The sequence below is a fragment of the Sturnira hondurensis genome, unplaced genomic scaffold, assembly GCF_014824575.4.
Source record: "Sturnira hondurensis isolate 20B ecotype Veracruz unplaced genomic scaffold, ASM1482457v3 Scaffold0001813, whole genome shotgun sequence".
NCBI lineage: Eukaryota > Metazoa > Chordata > Mammalia > Chiroptera > Phyllostomidae > Sturnira > Sturnira hondurensis.
In genome coordinates, this window is record NW_028074444.1 from 110556 (window position 1) to 132439 (window position 21884).

Below are 21884 nucleotides of genomic sequence, written 5' to 3' on the forward strand. Positions count from 1 at the left end.
GTCATTCTACTATTTTGGTGTATTATGTGAAAGCCAGGCCAAAAAATAGACTGTATTTAACTGAAGATACTATTTATTGTTGTAAACAAACTAAGTGCCAGAAAAATATAAAATATTTCCTGGGAATAAATATTTCATGAATGATTCTAGAGCTATAGGTTCTTTTAAAAACCACATGAATCGCTCTGGTATAAAGGCCATTATTTAAATCTTCAGTTTTGATTCATTTTCTGTTGGAGAGAATATGTTCCAAACATGAGAGATCAAACAGTTGGCTTGAAATAAAGAATCTTTCCTTCAAGACAGATCAGTTAAGTGTTTAAGTAGTTACTATGTGTCTGGCACTATACTAAATATTGCGGAGTACAAAAGAAGGTAACTTTAGTTGCCTTGGTCTAGTTGGAAGAAAAGGCATACTCAGATGAAACTTCTAAAGTGGAAAAGACTTTATATAATCAAATACTAAACAAACCCTACATCATTTATATAGTACAAATAATGAAATAGCCTTTGTTTTCAGAAAAGTCTTCTAATCATTTTCTAGCACAGTGGTTCTCAACTAGGGGTGATTTTGCCCCCCAACGGGACTTTTGGCAATATCTGGGGGCATTTTTTATTTTCACAAGGGGGGCTACTGTCCTCTCATGGATAGGCCAGAGATATTGCTAAAAATCCTACAATGCACAGAATTATCATTAACAACAAAGAATGTGCCTGATCCAAGATGACATTAGTGCTGAAATGAGAAACCCTGATGTAAAACCTACAAGTGTCTGTGTTGGTCAGTTTTGAAGTTGTGGGGAATAGATTCCCATCTTCTCATAGACCTCTACAGCCCCTGTAGATGTTCTTTGCCTGAGGCCCAGGGTTCCCGAGGCCCGTGGTTAGGGAACATTGGGTTTCCATAAACTCTCTGAAACTTGCATTGTATGCAAGTTTTTCCATTACATTGTTTCAGGGAGAGATCAAATTCTCACAGTATTCACATTCCCAAAAAAACATCAAGATCCATTTCCCTGTGGAATAGACACACACACCAATTGAGACACGTCAGACCAATGTTCTAGTCACCCAAAAGAGAAAATTACAAAGAACCTTCCTTAGCACCGTGCTGAGCTAGAAGTAATTTCAAGTTTTAAGGATCAAAACTATAGTCATGTGCTGCATAACAACATTTGGGTCAGAGATGGACCACATAGACAAAAGTGGTCCTATAAAATTATAATGGGGCTGAAAATTTTGTATCACCTAGTAATGTAATCATTGTAACATTGTGATGCAGTGCATTACTCATGTTTCGAGGATGTTGGTATAAACAAACCAGTGCTGCCAGGGGCATAAAAGTACATCACATACAATTATGTTCATTGTATAATACTTGATAATGATAAAAAATGACTGTGTTAATGATGTATGTGTTTCCTATTTATCATTAGAGGGTACTCTTTCTACTTAGTTTTTAAAATTTTCTTGAAAGGTGCTGGCTGGTGTGGCTGAGTGGATTGAGTGCCAGCCTGTGAGCCTAAAGGTCACCAGTTTGATTCCCAGTCAGGGCATAAGCCTGGATTGTGGGCCAGGTTCCCAGTAGGGGGTGTGCAAGAGGCAACCACGCATTGATGTTTCTCTCTCTCTCTCTCTCTTTCTTCCTCCTTTCCCGTCTGTCTAAAACTAAAATTTTTGAAAAGTGGTTAAGGACTACAAAGGTGGAAAATCAGTGATGGCTATTGCTTGCTAGTCAGGCATTTCCCATTCTACCATGGCTATAATCTTGAAGAATAAGAACAAAGTGATGGAAGCTGTTAAAGGATCTGCTTCATTAAAGGCAGCGAGACCAAAACAAACTCATAAAGGACCTATATTAGACCTGGAGAAACTTCTAATGACCCGAATCAAAGACCAGACACATAAGTGTATCCTTCTGAGCGTCATGACAATCATGGCCAACACAAAAAGTTTATTTGTGATGTTGAAAGAAAGACTGGACCCAGTTAAGTTGTTGAAGTTAACTGCTGTGGGTGGTTTAAATTTTCATTACATAATGTGAAGGTGAGTGGTGAGTCTTCAAGTGCTAATATAAATTAGACAGCTGAAGAATTTTTGGAAACTCTAGAAAAGCTGATTATGGAAGAAAATTACTTGCCAGAGCAAATATTCAATATAGATGAAACCTGCCTATTCTAAAAATGGATACCTGAAAGAACCTTCATCCATAAGAAGGCCAAGTCAATGCTAGGTTTCATGGCTTTTAAGGACAGGATAACAGTAATGATTGGAGGCAACATTGCAGGCTACAACCCTTCATGATCTGAAACCCTTTGTGATCTGGCACAGTGAGAAGCCCAGGGCCTTCAAGCACATCAGTAAGCACACACTGGCACTGTATCACAGGAGCAATAAGAACTAATGGGTGACCCAGCTTCTCTTCCAAGATGCCCTCCTGAATTGCTGCATCAGCAAAATGGAGAGGTACTGTTTGAAGGAGAACATACCTTTCAGGATTTTACTTATTGTTGATGTGCTCGTGGACATCCTCCTTTTACTGGTGATTTTCATACCAATAGCAAAGTAATGTTTCTCTTTCCAAACACATCTTTGATCCAACCAGTGGATCAAGGAGTTATAGCAGCTTTTGAGGCCTTTGTCCCGAGTAGGACCTTTGCAACTGAGGAAGACACTCAGGTTGCAACTGAGGAAGACACTGCAGACACTGGTGCAATTCTGAAGTAATTGCAGCATCTCTGACTGCATCAAGAACCTTGCTTGGGCTTTGGTTGATGTCACCAAGGAGTATATGATTGCGTTCTGAAAGAACACACTCAAGAGGTTTGTACATGACTTCAAATTATTCAAAGGATTTGCCAAGAATGAGGAGGAGGTTGTAACAATCAACAGAGCTGTGGCTGAGGTGTCAACAACTATAATCTAATTGGGGTATGGATGAGAATGACATTGAGGAGCTCTTAAAGGTGACTCCTGAGGAATTGACTAACAAGGAATTACTGGAATCTGAAAGGGAATGCATAGCTGAAAAACAGAAGTAAAAGAAGAACCCTCAAGAGAATTCACAGCAAAAGGTTTAGCAGAAACTTTTATAGACCTCAACAAGTTCCTTAGAATTTTAGACACATGAACCCTAACATTGAAAAGTTTTCATTAATGAGGGGAATGATCATGATGCATTATCTTCTTTAAAAGGGTGAAACCGTCTTAAGAAGAGTTTCAGGCAAGTTTTTCAGGGGTATTCCAGAAAAAAAGCATCATTGTCGTAGAAGATGACAATTCCATGCCTGTTATTCCCCTGAAGACCTTCCAGTGGGACGAGATGTGGAGGTGAAAGACAGTGATATTGATGATCCTGACCCTGTGTAGGCCTAGGCTGATGTGTGTTTCTGTCTTTGTTTTTAACAACAACAAAAAAAAGTTAAAATCTTTAAAATAGAAAAAAGCTTATGGAATAAGAATATTAAAAAATATTTTTGTACAGATATACAATGTGTGTGTTAAGCTAAATGTTATGACCAAAGTACAAAAATTAAAGTTTATGAAGCAAATGTTATAGTAAGCTAAAATATTTTTAATAAATTTAATGTAGTCTAAGTGCAGTGTTTCCAAAGTCTGCAGTAGTGTATAGCACTGATTTTCAACCTTTTTCATCTCATGGCACATATAAACTGATTACTGATATTCTGCAGCACACCAAAAGAATAGATATAATTTTGATTCATTCACACTGGATGGCTCTTGTTGTGTTGGCTAAAATTTGTTTTTTATTTGAGAGTATAAGGGAAAACAGGTCAGTGTTCCTTGTTAAATAGGTATTGAATGTTCTGAAGTTTTTTTGTGGCACACCAATTGAAAATCTCTGGTGTATAGTTATGTCCTAGGCTTTCACATTCACTCTCCACTCACTCACCGACTCACCCAGAGCAACTTCTTAGTTCTTCATGCCCCTTTCATGGTAAATGCCTTATAGAAGTGTATCATTTTTATCTTATACCATATTTTTATTGTACTTTTTTAATATTTAGATATGTTGAGATACACAAATACTGTAATTAGAGCTGCCTACAGTCTTCAGTACAGCAACATGCTGTGGCTTGTAGCCTGTAATATGCTCTACAATAAGCTTAAGGGTATATGTAGGAGACTCTTCCATGTATGTTTGTGTAAGGCCACTCTGTGATGTTCACACAACAAAAGTGGCTAACAATGAATTTCTCAGAAGGTATCCTTATCATTATGCAATGTATGATTGTAATCAGAGAATACATTTTATTGAAAAAATCTCTAAATCAATCTCTAAATCAATATTACTTCATTAAATATTTTTGAGTAATAAAATCTTTCTTAATTTATTTGGAAATTATAGTAAACTACCTTAAGATTATTATTAAACATATGTAATAATATAATTCTGTATATTTAGAATGTGAAACTGGATTGATTGTGCTGACCTTTGAGCATAATATACAAATTATTTTGTTGTTGTTATTTGAAATCAACTTATTTTGGCAGGATTTACTGCTTTCTCCCAAATGGAGATCCCAGTTTATATTTTCTAGGTGCTGTGTATCTGTTGATTTGGTCAGAGATCTGGACTGTTTTATACAGTTGACATTTCTCCTGAAAACTGTTCATTAAAGGGAATGGTGTTTTCTTATAAGCAACATTTTTAAATTGAGAGTTGTGTTTCTGATTTGACATCCAGTAAATTAGAGACGGTACCAGCTGTATGTTATAAAAATAAATCTACCTAACCTTGAGTGTACATATAATTTAGTATTTTTCTAAATCATAGAAATTTGGAGATTAAGTCTGAGTTTAAAAGCCAAGGAAGGGACCTTAGAGGTCATCTGTTACACCTGCCTCATGCTGTTCCTTGGGACTCAAGAGTCACAGCACTACTTGAAGTTATATATATTTGAACTTCTACCAGATATGTTCCTTGAGGGGGGGAAGTGGTGTATGTGGGAGAAGACAGTTGCATGCTTTTTATCTAAACCAACCTCATTTTGTAGATGAAGGGCCTGAGGCCAAAAGCTGTAGATTTCATTTTTGATAGTAATATATAGGATAACCAGAAGTTCAGATTTCATCTTTGTAGCTTCCTCACAGCATGTTCTTAGGTAAGTTGCTAAACTCTCAGTCTCAGGATAAAAGGGAATTATTATATCTTTCAGATTGTTTTTCTTGTCTTAGAATTTAAAATATATCTGAGAAGTTCATCTGGACTGACCATGTCATCATTACAAATCATTTCATAATTATTGCTTTTTTAAAAACGGATTGTGTCATCAAAATATTGAAGCCCCCTCTTCCCTCAAACCAACCATGACCTCCAGAAAATACTACAAAATAAAGCAAACATCTTTATTATCAAAGGGGACAAAACAGAAGTCATATTTCTTTTACTTTGGCAGTGATGAGGGTCTTCATCATCACTGATATATCAGCCTTGGAGGATTTTCTTTTGCCTTCTCACCCCCTCCAGCTATTACATAACCCCTAGTAACATTCAGGATCTGTAAAATATAAGGAACAAAGACCTTTAGAATTAAAGTACAAAAGCAAATAACAGCACTGAAAGAGTTAAACCATATAAACTGGAATTTGAATTCAGTGGTCCTTTTGATCTTAAAGATGTGACCTCACACAGTGCTTGAAAAGTGATTATGAGAATACTTTCTTCTAGGGTATTTCAACAGGGATTGCCTTACCAATTAATTTTTGTTAGTCACCTGTTCCAGAATTTTTCTTAGAATCTCAAAGCAATTAAGTATGGAGAAATAAAATTTGAGCCTAAATAAAGGATTTTTCTTCAGTGCCTTAATCATATTTTAAGTTACTGGGTTTATTTATTTTGTTTTGGTTAGGTTTATTATTGTTTGCTATTAGGAAATAGGTTTGATATACATTGATCCAACATTATTCTGTGATCTTGCATTTTATCTTGTTACTCTATTAAATATAAGTTACCTTTTTTGGTANTAGAATTAAAGTACAAAAGCAAATAACAGCACTGAAAGAGTTAAACCATATAAACTGGAATTTGAATTCAGTGGTCCTTTTGATCTTAAAGATGTGACCTCACACAGTGCTTGAAAAGTGATTATGAGAATACTTTCTTCTAGGGTATTTCAACAGGGATTGCCGTACCAATTAATTTTTGTTAGTCACCTGTGCCAGAATTTTTCTTAGAATCTCAAAGCAATTAAGTATGGAGAAATAAAATTTGAGCCTAAATAAAGGATTTTTCTTCATTGCCTTAATCATATTTTAAGTTACTGGGTTTATTTATTTTGTTTTGGTTAGGTTTATTATTGTTTGCTATTAGGGAAATAGGTTTGATATACATTGATCCGACATTATTCTGTGATCTTGCATTTTATCTTGTTACTCTATTAAATATGTTACCTTTTTTGGTAAATTACATTTAAACTTAACTATTTCTGTGTTTTTCTTAGGTCTTAAAGAAAGTGCAGAAGAGATGGTCAAAAACAAATTGGAAGGAAAGGATAAACTGACCCCTTGGGAACAATTTTTAGAGAAGAAAAAAGAGAAGAAAAGACTAAAAAAGAAACAGAAGGTAACAAACATGACCAAATATTTATTGAACAACTATGCATGAGAATGATGCTTAGCAGCCATTATCTCATAAGGTAGCAACTCACTGCGGTAGGTTTTATTACCATTGCAGTTTTAAGAAAAAGGAAAGGGAATGTCCAATAGGTTATATGTTTTCTACAAGGCTGCATAATGTTATACAAAGTCTGGTAAAAACCCAGAGCCACTTTAACCCACAGCCACTGTGCTCTAATATTTTACATGTACATGCTACCTAAATAAAATACATAGTGTAGTTGGTATGGAGAGGTAAAACAGTTTGCTTCTCTCCTGTTTTTGAGGAAGAGGTGCACACAGACTTCTTTACCTGAAGATATGTAGATAGAAAAGTATTTCATATGAATAGCCCTGGCTGGTGTAGCTCAGTGGATTGAGCACGGGCCTGCGAACCACACGATCGCGGTTCGATTCCCAGTCAGAGCACCTGCCTGGCTTTCAGGCCAGTTCCCAGCAGGGGACTCATGAGAGGCAACCATACATTGATATTTCTCTCCTTCCCTCCTTCTCTCCTTCCTTTCCCCTCTAAAGACAAATAAAGAAAATCTTTTAAAAAAAAGAAAAGTATTTCATATGAATAAAATTTTCTATACATTTTTATTTTTAATGTGCAGTTTTCACTTTTCAATATTATATATACCCTTTAACATCTTAAGTCCATTTACTAAGGATATTTTTCTGATAATATGCTGTGCATGAAAATCTGATTTGACTCTCATCATAACATATTTTGCACAATTAGAGTTTTTAGTAATGGTAGCAGAGACCACTTACAGTTTTTACTACTGAAAATACCCTTATCTTGTCACCAAAATACAGCATTCTGGCAATAAAGTTATTTTCTTAAGATGGTATCACTAGTCACAACTTGAAGAATCTTGGATGATTACTTCTCATTCATCCCTGATGTTTTATAGTTGTGATTTGCCTAAGGATGCATAGCTTAAAATCACTTAAAAAATTAAGTGATTTGCCTAAGGATTCATAGCTTGTTAATGGCAAAGCTAAGACCAGAATCCAGCTCTCACTCCAGTGTTCTTTCTACAGTACTGTGTTGCCCCTGTAGTATGTAAGCTTGAGCTTTTGGTACAGCTCTGACTGTTAGTGCTAGTAAAGATAAGGGAATAGCAAAATTGAATGATGCAATGGGAGGATTTTTGTACTCTAATTGTAGTCAGTGTTTCTGGAAATGGATAGTAAAATGAAGAAATGGGGTAAGACCCCTGACCCCATTGATATGCTACCTCTCTTCTTCCCTAGAACTTCCTTTAAAACTAAGTAGGTAGTAAAATATATTTTAAATGGGATAATTTCAGAAGTTGTTAAGCAATCAGTTTATTGGAAGACTTACAAGTAGATCTGTATGGGGTCAGTATAGTAATCACTCGTTTCTGAGACCTTTGGCAACCATTTAATTTTATTTATATAAAATAAATTATACCCTTGACTTTCATTTGTTAGGCACTTTCCCTTTATTAGACTAAGACTGGACTCATTTTATCAATAACATTAAAAATACATTTGTTGAATGCCTAGTATACTCTAGACTCTGTGGACTTGTATCTCAGCAGATCCCCTCCAACTCCACAGATTCTCCATATAGACAAAAGTTTCAAGAATTTTCTTCAAATTATAAATATTTTTCCCCTTTTCCTCTCTGTGACGTCAGATTTGATGTTGAAAATGATTACTGAAGAAATGGATGCATATTTATGCAAGATAGTTGATAATAGTTATAGTTTAGGTCTAAAGAAATATATGAATAGATACAAAGTGTATAATCTTTGTTAGAAATATATTACCGCTAAATCTATTACAGTTTTTACTAAAAAATTCCTAGAAGTTCTGTTTATAAAAGGATATATCAACATGAAGCCCTGGCTGATGTGACTCAGTGGAATGAGTACAAGCCTGTGAACCAAAGGGTTGCTGGTTCAATTCCCAGTCAGGGCACATGCCTGGGTGGCAGGCCAGGTCCCCAGTAGGGGGTGCGCAAGGGGCAGCAACACATTAATGTGTCTTTCCCTCTTCTTCCCTTCTCTAAAAATAAGTAAATAAAATCTCTTAAAAATGAATGAATATTCTTTGGGGCTTGGTGGGTCTTCTTCAGCATGCAGGATAATGTTTAGCAGTGTTCATCCTAAGTGGGGTTTTTTTACAGTGATTCTTGTTTTAGATTCCTTGAGATAAGCTCAGTGTGGTTAGTCTGATCTTAGTTCACATATGTCCTATTTATTTTTATATACCTGAATTTTTCTTTTTTTTTTTAAATTTCTTTTTCAAGTACAGTTTTCTGTCTTTTACTCTCATCCCAGCCCAACCCCCCATGCCCCCACCTCCCTCCCCTATCCACCCCCCTGAGTTGTCCATGTGTCCTTTATACTAGTTCCTCTAAATCCTTCCCCTTTTCCCCCTGAAACTCCCTCCCCTCTCTCCTCTGGTCACTGTCCCCTGTTCTCTATTTCAGTGTCTTTGGTTATATTTTGCTTGCTTGTTTGTTTTGTTGTTTAGCTTCCTGTTAAAGGTGAGATCATATGGTATTTGTCTTTCAACACCTGGCTTATTTCACTCAGCATAATGTTTTCCAGTTCCATCCATGCTGTTGCAAATGGTAGGAACTCCTTCTTTCTTTCTGCTGCATAGAATTCCATTGTGTATATGTACCATAATTTTTTGATCCATTCATTTACTGACAGGCACCTAAGGTTGCTTGGCTATTATAAATTGTGCTGCTATGAATGTTGGGGTGCATAGGTTCTTTGGGATTGGTGTTTTAGGGTTCTTAGGATACAATCCCAGCAGTGGAATTGCTGGGTCAAAAGGCAGATCCATTTTTAGTTTTCTGAGAAAATTCCATACTGTTTTCTATAATGGTTGTACCAGTCTGCAATCCCACCAACAGTGAACTAGAGTCCCCTTTTCCCCACAACCTCTCCAACATTTGTTGTTTGTTGCTTTGTTTATGATAGCCATTTTCACTGGTGTAAAGTGGTATCTCATTGTGGTTTTAATTTGCATCTCTCTTAAACATGCTAACTTAGTAGACAGTCTGTTCAAATTTGATTAGGAAAAATTTAACTGATTTGCTTATAAATAGCCCAAGAGTTTTCAGAGGTAGATCGTGGATAAAACAAGATTTTGAAATTTGGGTGATGAGACTGAACAGGGGGTTCATTATGCTATCCTTACTGCTTGTACATATCCTTGAATTTTAATAATAAACAATCATTGTTTTTAATTAACCAGCAAGTAAACTACTTTAAAAATAATGTAAGGGATAACCCACATTGCACTACTTCATGTTATTTATAGCACTGCTGTTTCTCAGTTTTCTGAGAATTAAGGCCACCTGTCTTCACTTACTACTCATCTAAAAGTATTTTCCTCCTTTGAATGTCTGTATCGCTTTATTTTGTCTCTTCTAGCAGGTCCTATCTTGAATTATTACTGGTGTATATATCTGTGTCTTAACTTCCTTTAATAGATTGTAAAATTTTTGAAAACAGAAACCATGTATCTGATAATGTACATTTCTCCCCAATGTGCTACATAGTTTCCTGTGTTTAAGTATTCCGTAAATAGTGGGTTGGCCAAAAAGTTTGTTTGGTTTTTTCTGTAAGATGGCTCTAGACAAGGGTGTCAAACTCATTTTCACCACAGGGGCCAAATCAGCCTCACAATTGTCTTCAAAGGCCCGGATGTAATTTTAGGACTGTATAAATGTAAATATTCCTTAACTGTTAAGCGAGAGAATGGCACTGCTGCTGGATAGAAACAAAGTACCAGGCCAGATAAAACAAGGTGGAGGGCCAGATTCAGCCCACAGGCCTTGTGTCTACCACCTGCGTTCTAGTAGCACTTACTTATCTTTAACTTCATATGAAACAATTTTGTTAGATTGTATTGTGACAGCTGTCAGTCATATCAGCATGTATTTAAAAATGTTTTAGAAGAATTGGTGAGTATTTGTGTAGCCATTTTCATATTGAAGAAAATATGCAAAGTTTTTGGCATATTATGCTTTAGTATTTTGAGAAAGGCAAATACACAACTGAAACACCGAAAATATTTGTACAGCATATGGAGAAGGTGCTATGACTGATCGAATGTGGTCAAAAGTGGTTAGGAAGTTCGTGCTGGAGATTTCTCCCTGGATGATGCTCCACAGTTGGGTAGACCAGGTGGAGTTGATAGAGATCAAATCAAGGTATTAATTGAGAACAATCGACATTATACCATATAGGAGATAGCCAACAAATTCAGAATATCCGAATCAATAAAGTTATTGGTGAAAATGAAAAATGTCCTATTTTACAAGTAAAACTCAACAGACTTTTTGTCCACCCTGATGTTTGTTGGACAAACAAAAGAATGACTCAGATGGGAATTATTTTATAAACTGATCCTCTTTTCTTTTAACTGGTTTAATTTTAGATTGAGCTATGTGATTTAAAAGAAATCATTTTATCTTCATATATATTTATATATACACACACACACCTATTTGTGTGTCTGTATATATGATGGTTCTTGTAATAAACTTATATGTATTTTTATATACATTTAGATCGAACTGTATGATTTAAAAGAAACATCTTCCTTCATATATATGTGTACATATATATATATGTAAGTGTATGTGTGTGTATATATGTATGTGATGGTTCTTGTAATAAACTGTGTATTTTATATCCAACCTTAAGGCTCTTGCTGAAGAGGCCAGTGAAGATGAACTTCCCTCTGATGTTGATTTGAATGATCCGTACTTTGCTGAAGAAGTTAAAAAGATAGGTAAGCCAGCACACATTTGTTGTTTTCATTTGGAATCTAAAGAAAAAGGGTAACATGGATAGAAACAATATAAGCTACTCATTCTTTTAAAATTCCTAGAATTTTATATCCCTTAGTGCCTTATAAGCAGGTCTGTCCTGTGGGTTATAACCATTGACCAGATTAGGAAGTGTCAGCAGGCCCCTTGTATAAGCAAGGACTAATTTCATTGTGGGCAGCTTTTGGTAACATGATTAATTTTAACAGTTTACTGGGGATTCCTTTCCAGGAAATATACGTATAGCAGATTGACTATAAAAGACTGAAAGAAAAAGGAATACTTATCTGCTTGTGTGCTTTCAGTGCTTTTTTATGACATACTCACTCTAGGTCTCTCTTTGCTAAAGCTATGAAGAATTGAAGTGTGAAGTAAGTTTATGTGGATATGTTTATAAATTTAAAATACTTACATGGTGTTGTATAAGAGCTTTTCTGCTCAAATATACAAAAGTATCTATGTTATATATTCTTTTTGCATTTATCCTGCTTCATTATACCTGAAAACCAACTTCCTCCCATTTTTCCTTGAATTCCTGAACTATCTGGTGTTTGATTTCCTATATCTACAGAGCCTTGTTTCCATTATATATGCACCACTCAGTTCCTTCCTGAGTGCATTTATTTTTACCTTTTTGGTGTGTATAAATGTGTGTGGTAAGGTTCAGTCCATACTTGAGCAAGCCAGTGTAGAGGCCACTAAGCATTTTTCATTTGTTCTCGTGCATTTTGCTTTGCCCTGATTTGAATACCACACACGTGAACCCCAAAGGCTTGCTCCTGGCGTACCTCCAAGCTGGCATTGTAAAGAGGATTTTATGAAGTTTCCCTGCTTCTTGTCCCTTGTGGCTAGTGGGCCAGAATAGTTCTGAACAGGAAAGTCAAAATTGCTCAAAATTATTTCCTGGTTGTTGTAGCCTTTTAGCACTGACATTTTATTGATGAAAAGGAGATCAAGATGAATAAAGTCTATTATAGGATGTGAGATTCTTAGGAATTGGAAAGGGAAATGGAAACTTAGCATGTTCTGTTTTTTATCATACCTGAGCGGTCATTTCTAGAAGATGATGGATTTTAGTCTTACCCTCTGATTTCAGGAAACCAAGTTTATTATATGGAGAAATGCAAAGCATTACAGTTTCCTTGTTCTTATTCCAAAGTGCTTCATTTGGCATGTGAAATCTGGTCAGATTGCAGAACTCAGGACAGGATTCAAAGAGTAAGTTAAATAGTTTGATGGCTTGGGATAGCTTATTTCTTGGAATCAGCACATTTTGATTGTGAATACGCTTTTTCTAAAGTTAGTATCAGAAGTTCCAAGGAAAAGTATAGATAAAATTTGCTTGCTTTCAGTAGACTTGATTTTAGAATACTGCATACGAATAATTATAAGGGGGCTTAAGTTGTTTTTTTACGCAAAAAGAATAACAGAGAGACTTAGAATTTTTTAATATAGAAGCCTAGCTAAAAAATGGTATATTACCATGTTTGTTTATTCATTCTATCAATAAATATTTTTGAGTGCCTAGTATGTGCTAGACACACTCTTAGGCTAGAGATACAGCAATAGTAATCCAAACAAGGTTATGTCCATAATGAGTCTATGGTTTTAGAGAAAATATGCTAAACAGGTAAATAAGAATATTATGAGAATATGGTCAGTGTTTTAAAGGAAATAAATATGGTAATATAGAGGTTACAGTAGGGAGGAAGAAGGAGAGTAGCTTACTTTACATAGAGTAGACCAAGAAGGTTTCTCTGAGGTGGTGACATTGAAGTTGAGACCCGTGGAATTAGAAGGAATCAGGCAGAAAGACCCGGGGGGAGAGCATTGCAAATGAGAGAAAAGTGAGTAAAAAAGCTATGAGGTGAGAAAGAACTTGTATTGGAAAAACGGAGAGACACTTATAAGCTGGAACATGGGCAGAGAGGGAATTTGGTATGAGGCCAGGCTGGGACGCAGGACTGACCCGGCAGGGCCTTGCTGTCGGGGCAGCACCTTTGGGTGTTGTTCTCCTGACAGTGGGAAGTCACTGAAGGATCTCCAAGCAAGTATCTGACATGGTCTGTAACATGGCCCTGCTTCCTGTGGAGAGAGCAGATTGGAGGAAGGCATTGATGAGAACTGGGAGGTGAGATTTTGGCGGAAATCTGGATAAGATGGTGGCTGGTTTAAATGGCATGCCAATAACTGGAAGGAGAAAACTGAGTGAGATATGTTTTGGAGGTAGGCTTGCTGATTTCTTTGAATAAGGAAGAAATTTAACATAACTCCTAGATTTTTGGTTTGAGTTTCTGGAATAATGCTCTTCCATTTACTGAAGTAGGAAGGAATTTAGGAACAAAGGGTTTGGGTGGGAAGTAAGGTCGGTAGGTTCATTTTGGATGTAATTGCTTGAGATATCAATTAGATATCCAAATGAAGGTATTTAGTCTGGAAGATATGCTGAGAAGTCAGAGTATAGATATAGATTACACATCAGTAAAATAGTATTTCAAACCATGGGACTAGAGGTAGAAAGCATTGATTAAAGAGGAGAATTGAGGATTGGGCTCATAAGGTACTACCTGGAAAATAGGGGGAGAGCTTAAGAAACTGAGAAAGAGCAGCATTAATGTTTGGAAGAGTGTATAGTTTAAATCCCATTGTTGAGGACAGAAGTATTTTAAGCCAGATGGACTTGGGTATGTTTATGACACTTTTGCTCTAGGCAATCCCATAAAACTGAATTTACACTCTTTTCAAAATAGGGAAGAATTGAGTTTATTGATTGATTGATGCCAGCCCTGGTATTCGTCTTGGGTTAAGGGCCAGTTCGAATACTAGAAATCTTCTAATTTTTCCTTCTCTTTTTTCCCTTTCCCTATAAACTTGCTATAATTTTTATTTTTTCTAAATTGCAAACTTGACATCAAGTGAAGTTACAAAAATGTAATGTATTTATAGAATAAAGTAAAAGTTCTTGTCTTCTTTTAGAAATGAAATGCTGGAAAATTTTGCTTATTGTCTTAATTGCATAAACCCTTTAAGATTTTGTGGGGTTTTTTTTTAAAGATTTTATTTACTTATCTTTAGAGGGGAAGGGGAGAGAGGGCAAGAAATATCAATGTATGGTTGCCTCTCATGCATCCCCTGCTGGAACTGGCCTGCAACCCAGGCATGTGCCCTGACTGGGAATCAAACCGCGATCGTCTGGTTCACAGGCCTGTGCTAAATCCACTGAGCTACACCAGCCAGGGCATAATAAGATTTTGTTTTTTAACAAAAAGAGTGAAATAAAATATATCACATGTAACTATACCTCATTAAAATGTGATAACTTTTAATATTTGATAAACCACCTTGAAAATTTAATAATACGGTACACATATTTAGTTCATTAAACCAGTATGCTGAGTGCTTACCATGTTCTGCTCATATATTGTTACACAGTTTGTGAGTGCTTTTATATTCATTCTGTCCTCTAATCTAAACTTTAGCCCACTCTATAGATGAGTAAACTGAAGCCCAAAACTTAGTTGAATTTTGCAAGGACCAGGTGGTAGAACCTGAATCCCAATGGGCTCCTTTTACTTTTTGTAATTCTACAAGTACATTCTATTGATCAAAGCCAGAGCCAGGATCCGATCCCTATGTATAAGAACTGGATAGGAGGAATTCCTGGATCTCCAAGTGAAGCCAGAGTGCCCCAGCCCAGAGGAGGATTAACAGGCTACATCTGATTACGAGCAAGTGATCTCGAATGCACAAATTTGCTGCAAAAAGAGTGAATCTTTAGGGGGTTTACTGCTCCTGTCTGGTCAGTACTGAGACCATGTCTGCCCTCCAGTGAATTCTCTTAACTGCTCTCTCAAAAGAAGTGCTTAACTAAACCCTCTGGAGGAAAGCTTTTATGGGAACAGCTCTGTGGCATTACAAGTAATGAAAAATGGAATTTCTTTTACGTACAGTGATTTTACAGACAATTTTTTGCAACACATCTTTTTCCTAGCTGTACTTAGTTACATTTTCTGCTTAAAGGGATAGTGGTCTCAGTAAAGAATTTTTTTTAACTGTAAAACTTTAACATCTGATTTCCAGTCTGTTAGTATTCAGCTTACTAGAACCAATCCATATGTACTTTTTGCAGTCCTAAGAGGTGTGATTTCTTACTTGCCAAATGATTCACTGAAAAAATAAACATGACATTTCAGAATAAGACTTATTTCCACAATACTTGTCATTTAAGTTAGGTCTGAAAACTTTACAAAGAGGAGAAAATGCTTTTTAAAAATACAAATTAAAATGTGCCCTCTTAATATGATCTCATTAACAGTGCAGAAAGGATCTACACACATTGTTTTATCTCTTGGCTAAACAGTTCAAGTCTAGCACACAGTAAATTCTTTGCCAGCAAAGAAATTTTCATCACACGAACATTGCATATCATTTTTAACCCTGACCATCTTGGAGCTTCTTTTTTTCCTCCCTTGCTTCAGTCTTTCTTTCAAGTTTATTTTATGACTTTTCACCAGGTTGTTATAAAATCCGGAACAGTTCATTGTGGCTCTTTGAAATCATTTCCCACAGCTGTGTGTAAAGATCTTTATCTCCTTTATGTATTAATCATGTACAGCCTGATTTCTTTTTTCCCTGCCACAGAATGATCTTCCATATTTGTCACTTTTCCATTCACTTCAAAAGGAGCTCTTACCTTGAGAGCATAGGAGCAGAGGTAAACTTAGGGTATGAGAGTCAGACCCAAAGAAAATGAGACCTTGATGATACTTATATATATAAATACATACATGTATTTAAAACAGAGAAAAGGGTATAATCTTAACGTGGATACATCATTCTCTGAAAAACATTTGAAATAGAAGCAATAAAGATTTTCATTCTAGGGAGAAGGGCTGCATACAGTAGTATTTCTTCTTGGAAATACAGACAAATGCCTCGATCCCATGAAGAGTGAACCTGGCAGCACTTTCATGCTGGCGTGCTCTCTCAGCTGGACCTGGCTGCCTAAGTACAGCAGGGACTTCATGCATATGGAGCAGTTTTTAAGTCCTCTCTTGACCTTGGGCTTTGTTTTTCCTGTTATCCCTCATTGGTTGCCGTTATTCAACCATCAGTATACTGTGAATTTAGATGGAAAGGTTGTTACAGGGAGAATGTTTGATAATGGAGGAATGTGGTGTGGTGGTAGCCTAAGCCACAGTGCTTGGGTTTCGTTATGATTCTTTCCCTTGGTAAACTTTAGACAAATCATTTAACCTCTCTGTGCTTCAGTTTTCTCATCCAGAGGATGAGGATTATAATAAATGATAGAATCTATTTCATATCATTGTTACGAGGACTAAATTAGTTAATATATGCAGACATTAGAACAGAGTATCTTTACTATGCCTGCCATAGTAAGTGGTAGGCAAACATTAATCATTATTACTTCAGACACCAGTGGTTTCTTCGCATTGGAAAAACAGAACACAGCTTATTCAAAGAAGACAGTATCCAGCAGTTCAGAGAACATTGGCATTGTGTATTAATGCTGTAGAGTTACACAACATGGCTTTGTAGACCCTGAACCATCTTACTTTTTTTTTTTAAGATTTTATTTATTTATATTTAGAGGGGAAGGAGAAAGGGAGAGAAACATCAATGTATGGTTGCCTTTCGTGCATCCCCTGCTGGTAGCTGGCCTTCAAGGAACCGGCCTGCAACCCAGGCATGTGCCCTGACTGGGAATCGAACCGCAATCCTCTGGTTTGCAGGCCCGCGCTCAATCCACTGAGTGAACCATCTTACTTTTTAGACTATATTTTGTATGTTAGCACCTGAAACCACCTCCTTTGAACTCCTCTCACTCCAGCAGCCATGAAATGAGAAGGAAAAAAATGAGGCATCAGCATGATCATCAAGGAATCCAGGGTATCTTATATAGTCAGATTGTCATAACAATAACAAGCACTTTATAGCACCGTTAACTAAGCTCTTCACATTTACTAATTTATGAAGTCCTTGCAGAAACACCTGTGAGGTAGGTGCTCTTGTTATAATCTACATTTTATAGATAAGGACACAGCACAAACGGCCAGAACTACAGTGTGGTAAAGCCAGAATTTAAACACAGGCCAACTGGTCCAGAGTCAAGAGCCCTTAGTTGCTGCACATTACTACCTCTCATTTTGGACAAGAACATCTCAGCTAACATCTTGTAGTCTCTACAAATCATAGAGGCTTTAAAAATACAAGCAGTTTTCAATCCAGAGCTGCTTTTAGCATAAGTGATTTTTCCTCATAATGCAGTGGGAAGTTAACCAAAGATCAGATTTGTCTTTAGAGAAGGAGAAAGGGTTTTGTTAAACTATTACTTAAAGTGATTATTATAAAGTTGTTATTTTAAACATGCCTTTTTTACTTTGCAGATGAGTGTTTATATGCCAAGTTTTAAGTATTTGTTAAAATGGGGGGGCGGTTCATTGTGATTTCTTCAGTTGTTCTTATGCTAAGAAAATATGATTCTTCTGTTCAAGATTAGGCAGTTTTCCCCTAAGTAGGCAGGTTTTAATGCTTAACTAATCTACTTGCATTTTGTTTGCCTGTACATCATGAAATAAGACAATAACTTGATTTTTTTTCAGAACAAAACAAATTGCCCTCCATTAGTTATTGAATAACCCCTTCTTTTTTCAGTGATATATGATACTAATTTTATTATTAAATACTCAGCTATACTATACTGTTTTTCCCATTGTACAGTATAGTATTTTTTGCTTATTTTCAGTTTGTAGCACATTTTAATACATTGTATCACTAGTATATAAAATCTGTCTTGTTAATCCTTGTAAAGATTTCCTTGCCCTGGCTGGTGTAGCTCAGTGGATTGAGCGCGGACCTGTGAACCAGGGGATCTCGATTTGATTCCCAGTCAGGGTACATGCCTGGGTTGCAGGCCAGTTCCCAGCAGGGGATGTAGTTCCTAGCAGGGGGTGCACAAGTGGCAACCATACATTGATATTTCTCTCCCTCTCTCCTTACCTTCCTTTCTAAAGATAAATAAATAAAATCTTTAAAAAAATGTATTAAAAAAAAAAGATTTCTTTGAATGGAATTTTACTTGGAATTTTATTAAATGTATATATATTTATCATGAATGGATGTAGAATTTTATCAAATGCTATTCTGTGTATTGAAATGATCTTAACTGTTTTTCTTTCTTAGCTGATAATATACATTACTTTCAAAAGAAATTGCCTTTTTATAATTTAATCACCCTATCCAGATGTGTTGTATTATTCCATTCATACCTATAGTCATCTCTCAGTATTAATTTTTTTTTACTTTCTCTAGTTTTTATACATTTATTGATAAGATTATTCTTTTTATCTTGCATTTTTGTTCCTAGGGTAAACATATGTTGCTGATAGTCATTTTTAACTCTCTTTTGTTTCTTTTGTCAGGTATAAGAGAAAAGAAAAAATCAATGAAATCTGTAAAATGTAGCTCATCTCCAGAAGAAGAAGCTGAAATAGAAAAACAGAAGGTAAAATGATTATTGTTACATACTTACTTAATCACTGAGATGTAAATTAAATGAAGTTACTCACATGAGTTTCTGGTGTCCCTCCCTAATAAGAAAAATAACTGATTGTAGCAATAAAGTTTATAAAATATAACACATAATAAATATTTTAGCAGCATAGTATTAAAATACCACTTTTTTACTAAACATTATTCAGTCAATACAAAGTAAAATTTACTTAAAACCCAAGGCATATCCTTTGGTGATGAAGAGGAAAATATCTCATTATTATAGACTTACTATAACTGAGACAAACATACTACAATTAAAACCTAAATAATTTTGCCATAAGCTTTAATTTAATCTGAATCTGCCCTAGAATACAGACTTTGCTTTTATGACTTGTCAAATGCTAATTTCACTCTTATTATTGTAAAAATCATAAGTTTAATGTACAAAAATAAAAGTCTTTCTTGGAAATACAGTGAACCTTATCTTCAAAGATTCATGCCACAGAGCAGTATGTATTCTGGCTGAGTCAGGAATTGGAGCCAACAATGTCTGTGTGACTGACATGCACATCACTATCAGGGAGTGGTCCTGACTATTCACAAAAACTCTGCATCTTAATGGATCTTCTCTGTTCTCCGTTTATTGCATATACAGTAATTCTCATACAGTTAAGAGGCACAAAGATAATCTCTTTTGTGGAAAATGTCTTGAAAAAGAAAGCCAACAGCACATGCCAGTGATGGAAGTAAAAGGAAATTAAAGCAGGCTTAAGTAGTAATATTGGAAGATTCTCAAAAATCTGGCGTATACTAGTATTTTTCCTAGTATACATGGTTGTTTGCTTGGTTCTTCAGGGTTCACATTTAATCCCATCTCGTGTTGGTAGAAAATTCCTACTTAGTGGAAAAGACAATTATATATTATATTTTATTTCAGAAGCAAATATTAAGATCCCTTCATAGAAGTGTATCAATATTGAAACAATAAAGGCAATGGCAAAAGAAAAAGTAAATTTCTTGTTAAAATACATGTTTAAAAAGTAGTTTGGCCCTGGATGATGTGGCTTAGTGTATTGAGTGCTGGCCTGCGAACCAAAGGGTCACCAGTTCGATTCCCAGTCAGGGCACATGCCTGGGTTGCAGGCCAGGTCCCCAGTAGGGGGTGTGCAAGAGGTGATGGATATTTCTCTCCCTGTCTTTCTCCTTCCCTTCTCTAAAAATAAACAAATAGAATCTTTAAAAAAAAAGTAGTTTATATCACAAAATACTAGATTTGCTATATTTAACATCATTACTTAAAAAAACCAAAGTGAAAAGAAATTTTTATTTGAATGACAGAGGTTCATTTATACAGTATACTAACCAATTAAAATAAGTGGAATGTCATCTGTTTTTAAAATACAAATTTTCTCCCCTTTTCTGCTCTCAGTGATATTGCTTCTAAAGATTTTACCTTATTGCTGTACAAAAATCTGTTTCTTTTTTGTTTTCTTTTTTTATTTTTAAGTATATTTTATTAATTATGCTATTACAGTTGTCCAGTGTTTTTTTACCCCCTTTGTCCCCCACCTCCCTGTGCCCCTCTTCCCCCCAGCATTCCCCTTCTCCTTAGTTGATGTCCATGGGTCATACATATAAATTCTTTGGCTTCTTCATTTCCTATGCTATGTCTGTTTTCTACTTACCAGTTATGCTTCTTACTCCCTGTACCTTTTCCCATTCTCTCCTCTCCCCTTCCTCACTGATAACTCTCCATGTAATCTCCATTTCTGTGATTCTGTTCCTGTTCTAGCTGTTGACTTAGTTTGTTTTTATTTTTGTTTTTTTAGGTTTATTTGTTGATAGTTGTGAGTTTGTTGTCATTTTACTGTTTATAGTTTTGATCTTCTTTTTCTTACATCTGTCCCTTTAACATTTCCTATAATAAGGGCTTATTGCCGATGGACTCTTTTAACTTGGCCTTATCTGGGAATCATTTTATCTGCCCTCCCATTCTAAGTGATAGCTTTGCTGTATGGAGTAATGTTGGATGTAGGTCCTTGCCTTTCATGATTTGGAGTACTTCTTTCCAGCCCCTTCTTACCTGCAAAGCTGCTTTTGAGAGATTAGCTGAGAGTCTTATGGGAACGCCTTTGTAGATAACTCTCCTTTTCTCTTGATGCTTTTAAGATTCTCTCGTCTTTAATCCTGGGCAATTTAATTATGATGTGCCTTGGTGTGTTCCTCCTTGGGTCCCACTTCTTTGGGACTCTCTGAGCTTCCTGGACTTCCTGGGAGTCTGTTTCCTTTGCCAGACTGGGGAAGCTCTCCTTCATGATGTTTTCAAATAAGTTTTCCATTTGTTGCTCTTCCTCTTCTCCTTCAGGCACCCTTAGGATTTGGATGTTGGAATGTTTAAAGTTGTCCCATAGTTTCCTAATCCTCTTCTCATTTTTTTGAATTATTGTTTCTTCATTCCATTCTGGTTGAGTGTTTTATTTCTTTCTTGTGCTCCAAATTGTTGATTTGATTTCTGGTTTTCTTCCTTCCACTGTTGATTCCCTGTATATTTTTCTTTATTTCACTTTGCATAGCCTTTGCTGTTTCCTTTATTTTGCTACCATACTCAGTCCTTTCTGTGAATATCCCAGTTACCAGTGTTTTGAACTCTGTGTCTATAGGTTGTCTCCTTATTGCTTAGTTCTTTTTCTGCATCTTTGATCTTTTCTTTTATCTGGGCCATATTTCTTTGTCTCAGTGCACGTGTTATGTTGTAAGGGACAGAGCTTTAGGGTTTCACCAGTACAAGGTGACCCACTTCACCGCACTGTGAAACTGTATATAGGGGAGGGGTCATAGTGGGAATAATGCTGCTTACTCAGCTCTCACCCAAGTTCAATCGCTTCCCCCACTACCCACAAACATATTGGACCCTTCTGGC

General features: G+C 36.0%; 1 protein-coding gene across 2 annotated transcripts in view; it reads left to right on the forward strand.

Moving 5' to 3' along the window:
* ESF1 (ESF1 nucleolar pre-rRNA processing protein) overlaps positions 1–21884 on the forward strand; it is a 65717-nt gene that overhangs the window by 41265 nt on the left and 2568 nt on the right. For both annotated transcript variants that reach the window (XM_037031265.1, XM_037031258.1), the window contains exons 10-12: positions 6465–6586; positions 11325–11412; positions 18892–18974. In XM_037031265.1, the coding sequence (XP_036887160.1) occupies positions 6465–6586; positions 11325–11412; positions 18892–18974 (293 nt within the window). The remainder of the gene's footprint in view (positions 1–6464; positions 6587–11324; positions 11413–18891; positions 18975–21884) is intronic.